The sequence below is a fragment of the Corapipo altera genome, unplaced genomic scaffold (assembly GCF_003945725.1).
Source record: "Corapipo altera isolate COAL_440 unplaced genomic scaffold, ASM394572v1 61295, whole genome shotgun sequence".
In the NCBI taxonomy this organism is placed as follows: domain Eukaryota; kingdom Metazoa; phylum Chordata; class Aves; order Passeriformes; family Pipridae; genus Corapipo; species Corapipo altera.
In genome coordinates, this window is record NW_020885103.1 from 5,692 (window position 1) to 18,189 (window position 12,498).

Consider the following 12,498-nt stretch of genomic DNA (forward strand, 5'->3'; position numbering starts at 1 on the left):
CCTGCCCAGTCACACTGCTTTGTGCTCCTCACCAGCTGGGCATTTGGGGGCAGTGGAAGGGGGAAAACCGTTCTGGAAACATTCTTAGCCAAGACCTATTTCTGTTTTCTCTTAGAAGTGAAGAAGAAGGCTGGCTTTATCACTCCGGTGCCGGGAGGGGTAGGACCTATGACTGTTGCAATGCTTCTGAAGAACACACTCCTAGTTGCTAAAAAGCTCATTTACTAGAGGAAATGGTCTACCTTGGAAGAAGAATCTGGGTTGTTCTATTTATTGATACACAAAATGTCTATTTTTTACTACAAATATATTTATTTCTGCATTGTATTTATTTTTTCATGTCAAGTATGCTAAACCTGATGGTTTACAAAATGTTGAAATACTTTGTTTTACCTCCTCCTAGCATATTGTAAGCAAAAATGAGTTGGAGAATGCAGCCTACACAGTTATGTTGTATGTGTTTGAGAATGAAGCATGAATTACAACTCTACACTTGCACTGGTGCAGTTACTAAGGGCTTGTAAGCACTTGGGACCCTCAGGTTTGATCAAATTGTATGAAAACTGAGTTTCAACATACGAGATATCTTTTAAATATATGATTTGAGTTCTGAGGTCACAAAACACTCTGGATGTAGTTCGAAGTCTTGAAATATTGTTTTGTTTTAAACACTTAGAGCTAGCAGCAGAAATCTCAGTTGCAAAAGGAGTGAGAGACTGCAGTGTTTGTGTCAGCTGCCAGGCAGGAATGTTGACGTGAATGCAAATGTTCAGTAAATGTTTTAAAATAGCCAAGTAAACTTGAATGCTGGTGAAATTTTAAACATCTGCAAGAGGTAAGCATGAATAAATAGGTAGAATGGAGGCCTGAATTATTTTATTTTCATATCTGGACAAAATGTTTTGGTGTGTAATCTCCTCATCTCACAAAAAAACCTCCCAAACTGAACAGTTGACTGGGCTGGATTTTACTGAAATTAGGTGAACTGTAGTTGATGTTACTGCATATGTGCAGTATAGTGGGGCAGTGGGTGAAGAGGAAGAGCAAACCAAAACTTTATCTGTGCCAGAATATTTGTGCTGGAATTTAAAGCCATTTAATTATATTCTCTTATTTTCTGGAGCTGCATGACAAGGCTTTTTATTTTTATTCCATGTTGTAAGGCTTGGCTTCAATGGCCACGATGTTTTGCTGCTTAAAGAGGACTATATGGGATAAGATCAGTATGGATGGATCTAGCATAGTCTCATGCAATGTACAAGTTGGAGTGGGGTTAATGCTGAGATGCCTGTTCAGCTGAGCGTGTGCACTGTTGGCATTCCCACTGAAGGCAGTGGGAGCCAGTTGGGACTTTTTATCTTTGTGGTTTTGTCTCAGTTGGGATAACTGTGATTTGTTTTCATCAAGAGCCTTAGATGTTTGCTGGTGGTCTTTAGATAACTTGAAAGAGGAAAGAAAAAATTGTGGCTAAATACTATTGCATTAAACAGAAAAATGCAATTACTGTAATAAAAGAGCCAAGGTGGAGCATCCCTTCCATGCTGACTGTTCTTGTGATGGACTTTCTGAGAGTTTGCCTTAATGCAGTGTTTGCAAAAGTTTGACAGAATTATTACTAAATATACAATGGCAGTAGTGCAGACACTTGTCTATTTAAATTTAAGTGGTAATACCAATGTTAGGAGAGTCAAGGCAGCTATGGAGACTATGCTTCGACTGATAAACCCATGACTGAAAGATGGAATAAAACTTGTTCACTGTTTTGTTAGTCTTGGTGAAAAATGTTGATGGAGTTTTGGGGGTGGTTGTGTTTTTCCCTTGGTTGTGTGTGTGGAGCGCAGTAAATGAAGGCCTTGCATGTTCAGTCGTTGCTGTGTCTGGCTGTTTGCATTACTCTTCTAGATTCGTGTTTGCTTTTGTTGATTTAAGCCTGATTGTCTCTGCATGTTTTGGCAGAATAACCATTTTTGGCGCTGTGCTCCTGTCCCTTGAGCGAGCCTGCTTCTGTCATGCCCTTCAAACACATTGTTGTGCATCGTAAGCTGTTTCCCTTTTCTCAGCTAGTGAGACCCTGGCTTTGCTCCACAATGTGCTGTCCTCAGAGCTGCCAGACCCACCTGTGAGAGTACTCTCCACTGGGAGAACACCCAGAAGGAGCATCCAGAGGGAAGGGCCCATGAACCAACCCAAAAAGCATGCTGGTGTGCCCGACCTGGTCAAGCCCGGTCCAAGTATGAACACTGTGTGTTGGACAGAGCGCGGCCTTGCCCACTACAGCTTGGTCCCAGGCCTACCACACCCAGTGTGTTGCCTCATGACAAAGCCTCCTGTTGGATTCAGGCTGGATTAAACTCCCATTGTGCAGCTGTGTGTTGAAAGCAGGGCTCATGAGCCTTATCCCTGCTTGGGACTGATAGCAGAGGTTGTCCAGGTAGGCATAAACACCCCTGTCTGTCTGGGAAGTGTGCAGGGCACTTGATCAGCGTGCAGGCATGCAGCAATTCAGGATAGCAAAGGAAGGGAATAGCCTCCTGGAATGCAGTCCATGAGCAGGAAAACGCATAATTAAAATGTGCATAACTAGCTTGTGTTTTTCCCTTAACATGTGAAGTGGTTAGATGTAATCCTGCAGATCACTGGGGAGAGAGCAGTGGAGAGGGAGAACTGGAGCTGACCAGTTATTAGGGCATCTATTAGAAGCTTTTTGGTTTTAAAATATAAAAATTGTGAAATGTTGTTATTGCTTGGGGCTCACAGTTGAGAAAGGAACTTGCTGGAGTGAAGGGTGTAGCTCCTCTTTGGTGAGAGTCAGGTTGTTGATGTCCATGTATGTTATTGAACTGGGCTTTTCCAATAATCTGCTCCAGTATCCTTCGGAGACCAGTCCTAGTCATTCCAGGCTGCCTGCCTCCAAGGAAGTTAGACGGTGTTTGGGGCTGTGGAGAGTGGTTTAGTATAAGAAATGTGTTTGACAAGTATGTGCTAGAGACCTCCAAGCACATGGTGTAAAAAGTGCAGTTGTTCTCATTATGCACAGTCACTTGATGGAGAGGCAGAGATAGGCTTTTCTGGCAGTAGTGAAGGGATCTCCTGATACAGGAGGCAACAGCTTACCTGCTCTTTCAGTCTGTGTTTCCTCAATGCCTGTGCTTTGCCAGCTCTGGACTTCTGCCCCACAGCTCCAGCCAGCAATCCAGGCCTTGTGGATACCAGTGGGCTGCCTTGCTTCCTAGAGCTGTGCATGGCCAGGCTGAATGGAAAGGGATTAGCACACCCCTCAGGCTTGCAGAGTCTGGGATCAAAGGCCTCTTGCTGGCAGTCACTGATGGAGAATATCATCCATTATCTTTGTGTCTGATCACTTCCTAATCTCAGCACTAGCTGTTTGAACAGTTCCTCTTCAGGATGGTGGGGACTGAGGGACAGGGAGGACCAGGGGAGGAACACTAGCAGAGCAGGGGCTGATCCCTGGACCCTGACCTCCAGAGTAGTATCCTGAGGCTGAATATCCTCCTGGAAGTAACACAACACCCACATTGCGAAGGGAAGGAAACGCCACGTTTCCACAACATGTAAATTTTCATTTTGCTCACCTCTGTTTTGCTGGTTTTTGTTCCTCTGCTCTGTCAGATTCTGGGTCTCACTCTAAAACTGTACCTTTGCCTGCGCAATTGTGCCCACAGGTAATAGGAAACCAGGGTTTCAAAAGAAAACCTGATCCCATTGCTAGATAATAGCAGTTTCCTAAATAAATGTGTGGTTGCCCGGGGGGGTGAGGTTGTTGCCAGATGCACCTTTTCTTGATTGGTGAGAACAAGAGATGACGCTTCCTGGCGTATAAGTGCAAGAGAAAACACGGGAGCACAGATAAGCACAGCAGGCGAGCCACCTGGAAAGAAGAGCTGAGAAGGTGTCAAAGCAGCTGCCTGCCATGGCATTTGGAATGCTAATCTATATTTTGCTGAAAGGTAGGTTTGGAGGAAGCTTTTCCATGTCGTAAGATCCAGGGCTTTGTTGAACAATAGTTGGCCTCTTCTGAAATAAGCAGTGGGGTGGGAAGTGTGCAGAGACATTGCGAAGCAGAACCACTTCAGTTTGAAACCCAGATGAAATTTTAACTGGTAGGGTATAATTTAGAATTCTTTGAAAAGAATCTGCTTAGACTGGTGAAGAGATGTAAGGCTGTAGTATGTTACACATACCTGTGTCGTAAAATTGTGTAAGATAATAGAGTGGAGAACAGGATGGATTTGTATTTGGGAAATTTGCAAAGCCATATGTTTGTTTTCTCACAATCATAATTATGCCGTGGCAAAAGGAAGTTTGAGGCAAAAATGTTTTAAGTGAATTGTTATTATATTGCTGCCTTGTATGGGGGTTGTATGAAGTGCATGTTGTATGAAGTGCTTTCTAGGTGAAATGAACCTTGAATAGATATACTGAGCTTTTCTGTTCCAGTAAGCATCTATTTGCATTACACAGCAACGGGGGCACTGAGTGAAGAGTCAGCTATTACTGCTTCATCCCTCAGCACAGACTTATGGAATAATTGGACAAAAAACAACGCTGAAGGTATTGCTTTTTTGTTCTGTTTGCTAATCTGTCAATTAGAAAAAAACCCAAACAAAAAACTCCACCAAAATCTATGGTGTTAGCTGCTGTGGTGCTCCTGTCACTTGGACACTGTTGGATTTGTGTGTTTTATTTGTGAGATGAGCTGCTTTCTTCATGGAGCCTTCGAAACCTCTCCGTACTCAGAGCTGCCACCCAGCTGGGATAGGCTCGGTGATGACCAGCTGAAGGATCATTTAACCCAAGTCAGCTATAATTTGACGAAGACAGGGCTAATTAGGATAGATGACCTGCATTTCTAATGGCAATTTCTGTTACTTTTACCTGGTGCCTGGTTTCCATCTGTCTTCAGTGTGCACCTTGGTGTGCAGAAGTGAGAATGAATAAGCACAACTTCAAGTGATACCTCTCATGACTGTTACTCAGTGGTTTCTTTCTTTGTTGCAGTTTTGCTTTTGGCTGTCGTGGCTTCCACAGCCCTCCTCAGAGTGCTGGCTCTCTTCCTTGTTCCTTTCTTTTTTCTGACTGAAATGTGAACTCAAGCTCTTTGCCTGCCAACATGTGAGAGCAGAGCACTGTTTATCCTGCCAGCTGCATTCTTGATGTTACTTGAGGTGCTGGTGATGTCAGTGCTTTGGGAGAGCTCTGCCATCTGGGTCTGAGGTTTTGGCAGGTCAGTAAAGGAGGAAAGGGTTCTAACTGTGATACTTATTAATGTCTTTGCACTTTAGAAAGCCCATAAATATGCACACAAACCATCTGCTGTTAATTCTAAGTCCTCTCAGGATGTCTTCCAAGCTTTTCTAGTAGATCCATAAGATTTTTATTTTTCTTAGAACAAGTCAAGCTGCTTTGTTATTGTTTCTGGTCTGTCCTAGTGGTACAGTGTTATATATATACATTCAGCCATACACATACTGTATATGTGGGTTTCATATATATGTATGTAAAACATGTATGCACACACATATGCATGTGAAGTCAAGAAGATGTTGATTTTTGACTGCAGTACTTTGGTTCAGCAGCTCAAGCACTGTGGTCTGGTTTAGTGTGTCTGTGTGTGACACAGTTCTCACAGAGCTGCATACAGCAAACAGGAGGATAATGAAGTGGAAATATGTTGTGGCTCATTAAGTGTCCTGTTTGTGTTGTTTCTAGAAAGCAGCAGTGATGGGTCATGTTTTAACAGAGAGGAGACTTATTTACAGGGTCACAGCCGTGTCTGTAGTTGTCCTGTGAATCTTTATGACAGCTGGGGCCGTGGTAGTCAACAGGATACCAGCATTTCCCTTAGAGAGTGTTCCACTCAGAGGTAGAAACAAGTTCAAAAACATTCAAGCGCACGTTTATATGGAGAGTTAAAAGTGTATTCCGGTGGGCCTTTTACAAAGCCACTGAAAAGTTAGAAAACAGCATTTCCAGAAGGAAGCTCAAAAAGAAATGCCACCAGAAAAACTGGCTGAATCTCTCTGAAAGTTTCCTGGTAGCTCCTATTCCTGTGCAGTGTAAGTTTATAGTAAGATTTACAACTGGGGTTCATAATAGTGGATTCTAAAAAAATGAATTTCTTGTTCAGTATCCACTGGAGGAACTGGCAGTTTCTTGTGGGATTCAAGTCCTCAGGAGACTGAGGTGCAGTCTGTGGAAAATCACTAATTTCTGCTCAATCCCTTTGCCTCCTATTTACAAGATCATGTCCTTTTTCCTTATTTATGTTACATAGGCTTTACTTGTCACCAGCGCTGGGGGTAGGGAATGTTAGGCTCAGTGATCAGCTGTGGGAGGAAGGGTCATGGAGAGGAGGTGGGAGGAATGGCACGGCAGGAGTACAGAACTTCTGACACGGTTGGGGCTGAAACAGAGCCTTCACAGCAAAATGGACAGCCAGGAGTAGGGAAGGGCTTGGTTTCACTGGGGAAAAAATGGGATCCCTTCGTTGCTGTCAGCTGGTTTTTCTGTGCAGCCTGTAAAGGAGGCTCTGAACCTGTGGCTGACCCCTTCCCTCCCTCCCTCCCCTTTTGGACTCTCCCGTTCCTCCCCGGTGCACCATTTTTGAAGGCTGAGCTGTCCTGGGCTTACTGGCTGACTCTTTGTTGCCAGTCTGTCAGTTTTGGCAAGCCCAGGCTTCCAAGTGCCTGTAGCCTGGATTTCGTGTCAGCTCTTGCCAGCTGTATCTGTTTGAATGACTCAGTTGCAGGCAGCTGTCAAGTGCTTACACTGCATGTTTCGCTCTCCTCACGTGACATGAAAGGGCACATGGACATGTTTATTCCACAGCTTGTTTAGTATTTAGGTGGACAGTATGATAGGAATTAACATAATGCTCTGGGGTAGGTTAGAAAAGCGTTCTTTTTTGTTTTCAAGACTCATTCTTTCAGAGGTCAGTTGTACTTTTGCAATGCCAAAATAATTAGCACACGCAGTTTTTGTGTGTAGACTTAATATCTGATCCTGCAAACCCACAACAGACCAAGCTCTTCCTCCTGACAGCGACGGAGGAATGTGTTGGTTTGTCTCATGCTTTCTAGGCAGGCTGCTGTTCCAGGCTGACCTGGGATTCTAATAACAGCAGCACTCAGGGAAGAGGATCGCGGGCATGCACGAAGCAAGGTTTCCTGCAGGCCTTGGTAGTAGGAGGCTGCCACCTCTCGGCAGTGCTGGTGTGAGTGAGGAGGGATTCAGGATGTGGGAACCCAGGCGGTGGAAGTGGGAGGTGGCTGGCGATTTCATGCCTCTGCAGTGTGGATTTGTACCTTCCACATGTTTCTTTTGTTTGGTTTTTTTTTTTTCCTTTATGACAGAGATAGAAGTGAAATATTAAACCTGTGCAATAGACATCATCTCAGGGCCTAGCAGAAGAGTAGTACTTTGGGTGGCAGGAACTGCAGGTTAAAGGCTGAATTTGATGGGTTATTTTTAGTGATTTCCTACTGCACTTTGTGCTTAAATGGATATTCAAAACAGTTGGTGCCCAAGTGTTTGAGGTGAGTCCTGGGGAAAACGTAAATGTGCCACTGCCTATTTTCTGAAACTCTTCCCTGCAGAGCTTTGGTCTGCAGGTACATTAGACCTAACTGAAAATGGGATTTTGCAGATCCCCTGCATCCTGCATCTCCTTGGCAAGCCCAACTCTGCAGCTGTGTTGACCATGTGCCTTGTCTTCCTTCGTGCTTTCCCCATCAGAGAGCAGTGTACAGTCCTCCCATGCACAGTAGTGTCACCCATCTCTTGTCACAAGATCTGTCTTTTCTTCCTGACACCTGTCCTCTCTTAACTTCTTCCTGAAGTCTGTCCCTTCAAGGCCTGTCCTGTGCTGACTGTGCCCTGAGCCTGTCCTTGGAGGTTGTCAGCAACATTCTGGGAGCCAGCCAGAAAAGAGTCAGACCTGAATTCTGGGGTCAGACCAACTTGTTCCCTTTCATTGTGTTTCTAGGGTCCACAGTGTGAAGAGAAACTTGTGATTTTTTTTCTCCTTGCAAAAATGGGTAAGATGCCCTTTTCTCAGCCCTTAGAAGTTAGTTTTAGAACAAGATGTGTTTCTTCCACCCCTGTAGCTTTTCCTGAGGAAGTGTAGTAAACCAACATGGCATTTTTCAATCAGATTTGAATTGTTACTTGTTCTCCTTGAGTCCTCTTGCTAAGCTGGAAGTCTGATGACTCTATCAGGTTTGAGAGGGCACTGTTCTCAAAGTAGTTGTGTTTGATCTGAGTATCAGTGATAGCATCATGCCTTTTGCGTGTCCAAACCACATCATTCACAGCTGAAGTTGTGAATTGCTTCAGCTAGAGCAGCTGTCTGCATTGCCTGTGATCTCTGTGATAAAGCTGCAGATGGAGAAAGAAAAAATCAGCTTAGTAGAGCACACAGGGGAGATTTCTGCCATTAAATGTCTCAAACTGGAATATGATGTGGAATTTAGGGGGTCAGTGGCGTTACTCCTGAAAGATATGTAGTGGGGTCCGTGAATTGCCCACAGGATTGCTTGAGGCTTCTGTCCATGGCAGTGGTTCTGTGTAGTATCTCCAGACCTTGATTCAGCACTTAGTCAGAAAGGAAGGGTTCTGCTTGCTGTACCATTGTTGTGTCACTCCGAGCAGACCTTGTCACCTTCCTGCATGATGTTATTTTTCTTGTGGTCATAACTGAAAGCTGGTGTTGACATGCACTTGGTTAGGAAATCACCTTCAGCCACCACTAAAGCAGTCCCCTGAAATAGTAAGGCATTGCTGGGACACCCCACCCCACCAGTGATTCCTGTAACTGAGTAGAGGGACCAGTTGGAACAGATGCTTGCAGTGATGGTGAAGCTTTGGAGCTTTCCCTCCACCTGCCGCACCCCTGCTCCCGTGGCTTCTTTATTCCCATTTGAACCACCATGGCTGAGAAAAAGGTAGCATTTTCTGTGCAGGAAGTGTACCTGCTGACCTGGAATTTTGTATGAGTTCAGAAGCTAGGTTGCCATGGACTGAGCTTTTTGCACAGCAAGATCATCCAGGCAGTCTTGGGGGCTTACTAGTGTCATTGGACACTCTGCTAACATTAGAACGTGGAGGAAGGAGGGAGCAGTCCCACCATTCATCCTCCCTCATGGCTGCAGAGCTGGCAGGCAGGAGTGCTAGAAGTGCAATAGTTTGTCTTGTGAGCAGGAAAAGAAAAAATGAATTAACTATTAATTTGAATTCAAACTGGGAAGGATACAGAGAATAATGCAGTGCTCTTCATGTGTCCTAAACTCCTGCTATTCCTGGGATGATTTTCCTAATTGGATTGCAGGTTGGATAATGCGGATGTTACCCTGGATGAATCTCCCATTATCATTTTTGTACACATTTGTCAAGAGCAAGCAACTGATTTACAGTTTGTGCTGTCTCAAAGCCGTGCTGGAACGTCTCAGCAGCTTGTTCTGTTTTGCACTGATTGAATCTGCTCTCCAGACAGAGCACAGTAAAGTCGATGTATTAAGTGTTTGCTGCACACAATGGCTGTTCTGCTTCAGTTGTGAAAGTATATTCAAGTCACTTTTTTTGTGCTAAACTTAACATGACTTTATTCTGTTTCACAGTGGATTACACAGAGCAGCCGAAGCTCTTGAAGCTCATGCAGACCTGCCTTGAGGAACACCACAGCTATTGTATCAACGGGCTCTGTGCCTTCCACAGCGAGCTGAGGAAACCCATATGCAAGTAAAGAATGCTGCTTTTTAGTATCATTCTCCTAAAATAGCACTGCCATTGTTTCTATCTGCCACATGGTACTAATGCAACTTTTTAGTGCCAGTCAAATACTTGCAAGCTTAAAATATGGCACAGACCCGAGTGCTGTGGTGGCTCGGGACTGCTAAAGAGGCTGTAGTGCTGTCCTAGTGTAAATGGACTAAAGAAGGGAGGGGGGGAATTCACAGCTTTGTGGGTCACTGCCATGGTGCCATTTCAAATCACAGCTGGTAAGTAGTAGGAGGAATAAGTAAATTTTCACAGTTGGCAAGAGGAAGGGGACAGGATCTTCCAAAATGTCGGCTGCAACTCCCTTATTCCACAAGTGCCTACAAACCGATCAGGACCATGATGTCCTTAAAATTCTGTAGGATCCTTACTGGGCAGCTTTGGCCTTGGGAGACATTGCAGCAGGTAAGGATCATCAGAGCACAGTGTTCTTAGTCGACACCCTGCACCATGAGGGGATGTTGAGACTGCATTGCTGCTGTGACTGCAGTACTTGAGCTAGCTTTAAACTAGATAAACTGGGGCAACTAGTAGTGTTGGTGGAGGGAAGAGGTTCTGACTGAGCACCAGGTTCAGCCCATCCTCATTTGGACTTCTGGTTTGTTTAAAACTGATGAAAACTAACATGTGTCTGAAATAGAAAGCATAACAAGTTCTGAATAACTTTTGCATGGTGTGTATTTATTTTGTAGGTGCCTTGCAGGTTATAATGGAGAAAGGTGTGAACATTTAACACTAAATTCATATGCACATGATTCTTACGAGCGCTACATAGCTGTGGGAATTGGTGTAGGAATACTGACCAGTGGAATACTTGCCATCATCTACTGCTACGTAAGAAAGAGGTACGGGAGATCTGGAACCTTCTGATTGCATTAATCTGAATTAATTGATCAATTAATTGAACTATTTGATTGCAAAAATCTGAACTGGAGGGCTCTGGGAGTGTGTTCTTGCCTGTTGCTCATCTGCGGTGTGATCTTACGGGAACTAACACTCTACCTCTGCTTTCCCTTCTGTCAGTGGGTCAACAGTGTGATTGTCTGAAATGCAGGGTTCACCTGGGCTGCCTGAATGAGTTAGGTGATTAGACTTTGGTTCTGTTCAGTGTGCTGTGCTTTTGTCTGATAAAAATCACAGGATGGTGTCCATTTTAGATGCAGGAAATTGAAATCCCCCTACAAAGTCTGCGTGGGCGAGACGGCGCTGTGAAGGTCTGGCACTGGGACACTCACCAGTTTGCCTGCAAAGGAGGGGAAGGTCTGCTGGGAAGGGCCCCCTGCACCACCCGACAGGTGCCCCAGCCTCGAGGAGGAGATGAACTCGAGGGAATGGCAGAGCAGGATGTGAAGGGAACTCCTGCAGAACTGACAGGCTCCGTTTAGTGTTGAAGAAAGACCTCCTCTCCTTGGTAAAGGTGGCTCATGCTCAGGTCCAAACAGCTGAGGGCACTGGCAGGCCTCTTGACACTTTCCTGTGGTTGGTGTTTGCCAAGGGGAGGACCTGGTTGGTTTTAGCTGTTTTCAGTCATTTCAAGCCCTAGAACAGTGTTCTGCTTTGGTCTTTTGTGCATTTTGTTTTCGTTTTTTGTTTGTTTTTTCTTCTTTTTTCTCCTGGAGGAAAAGTACCACCTCTCTCACAGTGGAGCTGTGTTCTGGACATCAGGCACTGACCAGAAAACGTTTGGATTCTGATTTTGGTGTCTGCTGGCTGTGTGTGTGGATAAACATCCCTCTTCCAACCCAGCTGTTACCTCCAGTGTAATGGGCCAAGTACAGGCTTCTGCTGCCATAAAGGACAAAACCAAAATGCTTTGGACTGAGGACAATGACTGGTTTGCAAAAACTTTCTTAAACTTAGGAATAGAGACTAAGCAATTCCTGGAAAATTAGATCATGACACCTCTGGGCGTGGCATGCTCTTATTGTTTTCATGAGCAAAGGAACCAGGCATCTTCCTCAAAATGGATTATGGAGTGTGCTTCTGACAAAGAACCTTTCTCATCCCAAACATCATCCAGCAGCTCCTCAGATCCATGGAACTTCAGGCAGAACATTGCCTTGCTGCACCCCGATTTCTGCACAAGACTTCAATTTCTAGAGAAGCTGGAATTTTTCCTAAAACTTCAGTACACAGGAAACAGACTCTACTCCATTCTCACATTATCAGCACAATGTGACCACTCAAATAAGAAAAAAATTATCTTGGGGATTTGGTTCTACCCTGGACAAACAGACTACATATCGGATGCTTGGCTCTCTTCATCTCATTTACAAAGAATTGCAAAGGTACAAAGATTTTGTTCAAAGAAAAGAGAAGAAAATTGATTCTGAAGATGGTGGCACTAACTGGGACTTCTCAGTGACAGCTGGAGTGTTTGCCAGTGCTGACAAGACTGGAGATGGCTCTCAGAGGTTTTCATTTCAACTGTTGTACGTTGTAGACTCACCTGCTGTGCTCAGTCATCTTCCAGAGAAAGGCAGTTGGTACTTCGAGATTTTGTGGGGTAATATCAGCTCCTAAATTCAGGTGGCTTGCTGAAAGCGCAGTTTCTTTGTTATGTGAATTAGTTTTCACAGCAGGAGGCATGTTGCTTGTTGAAAAAACTGTGTATTTGTGAGACTATGGTGACAATTCTGATATGTGAATGAAAGGTGGAGTTTGAAAGGGTTAAAAGTGCCTGTGGCACTCGAGTGGTCTGGA

General features: G+C 44.5%; 1 protein-coding gene across 1 annotated transcript; it reads left to right on the plus strand.

Moving 5' to 3' along the window:
• The first annotated feature begins 1,232 nt into the window (after positions 1-1,232).
• Positions 1,233-12,488, plus strand: EPGN (epithelial mitogen). Its single transcript, XM_027669743.1, has 5 exons — positions 1,233-3,968; positions 4,483-4,572; positions 9,636-9,756; positions 10,488-10,640; positions 10,953-12,488. The coding sequence occupies exons 1-5, from the start codon at positions 3,932-3,934 to the stop codon at positions 11,005-11,007; spliced, it is 456 nt and encodes a 151-aa protein (XP_027525544.1). The 5' UTR covers positions 1,233-3,931; the 3' UTR covers positions 11,008-12,488.
• The last annotated feature ends 10 nt before the right edge of the window (positions 12,489-12,498 follow it).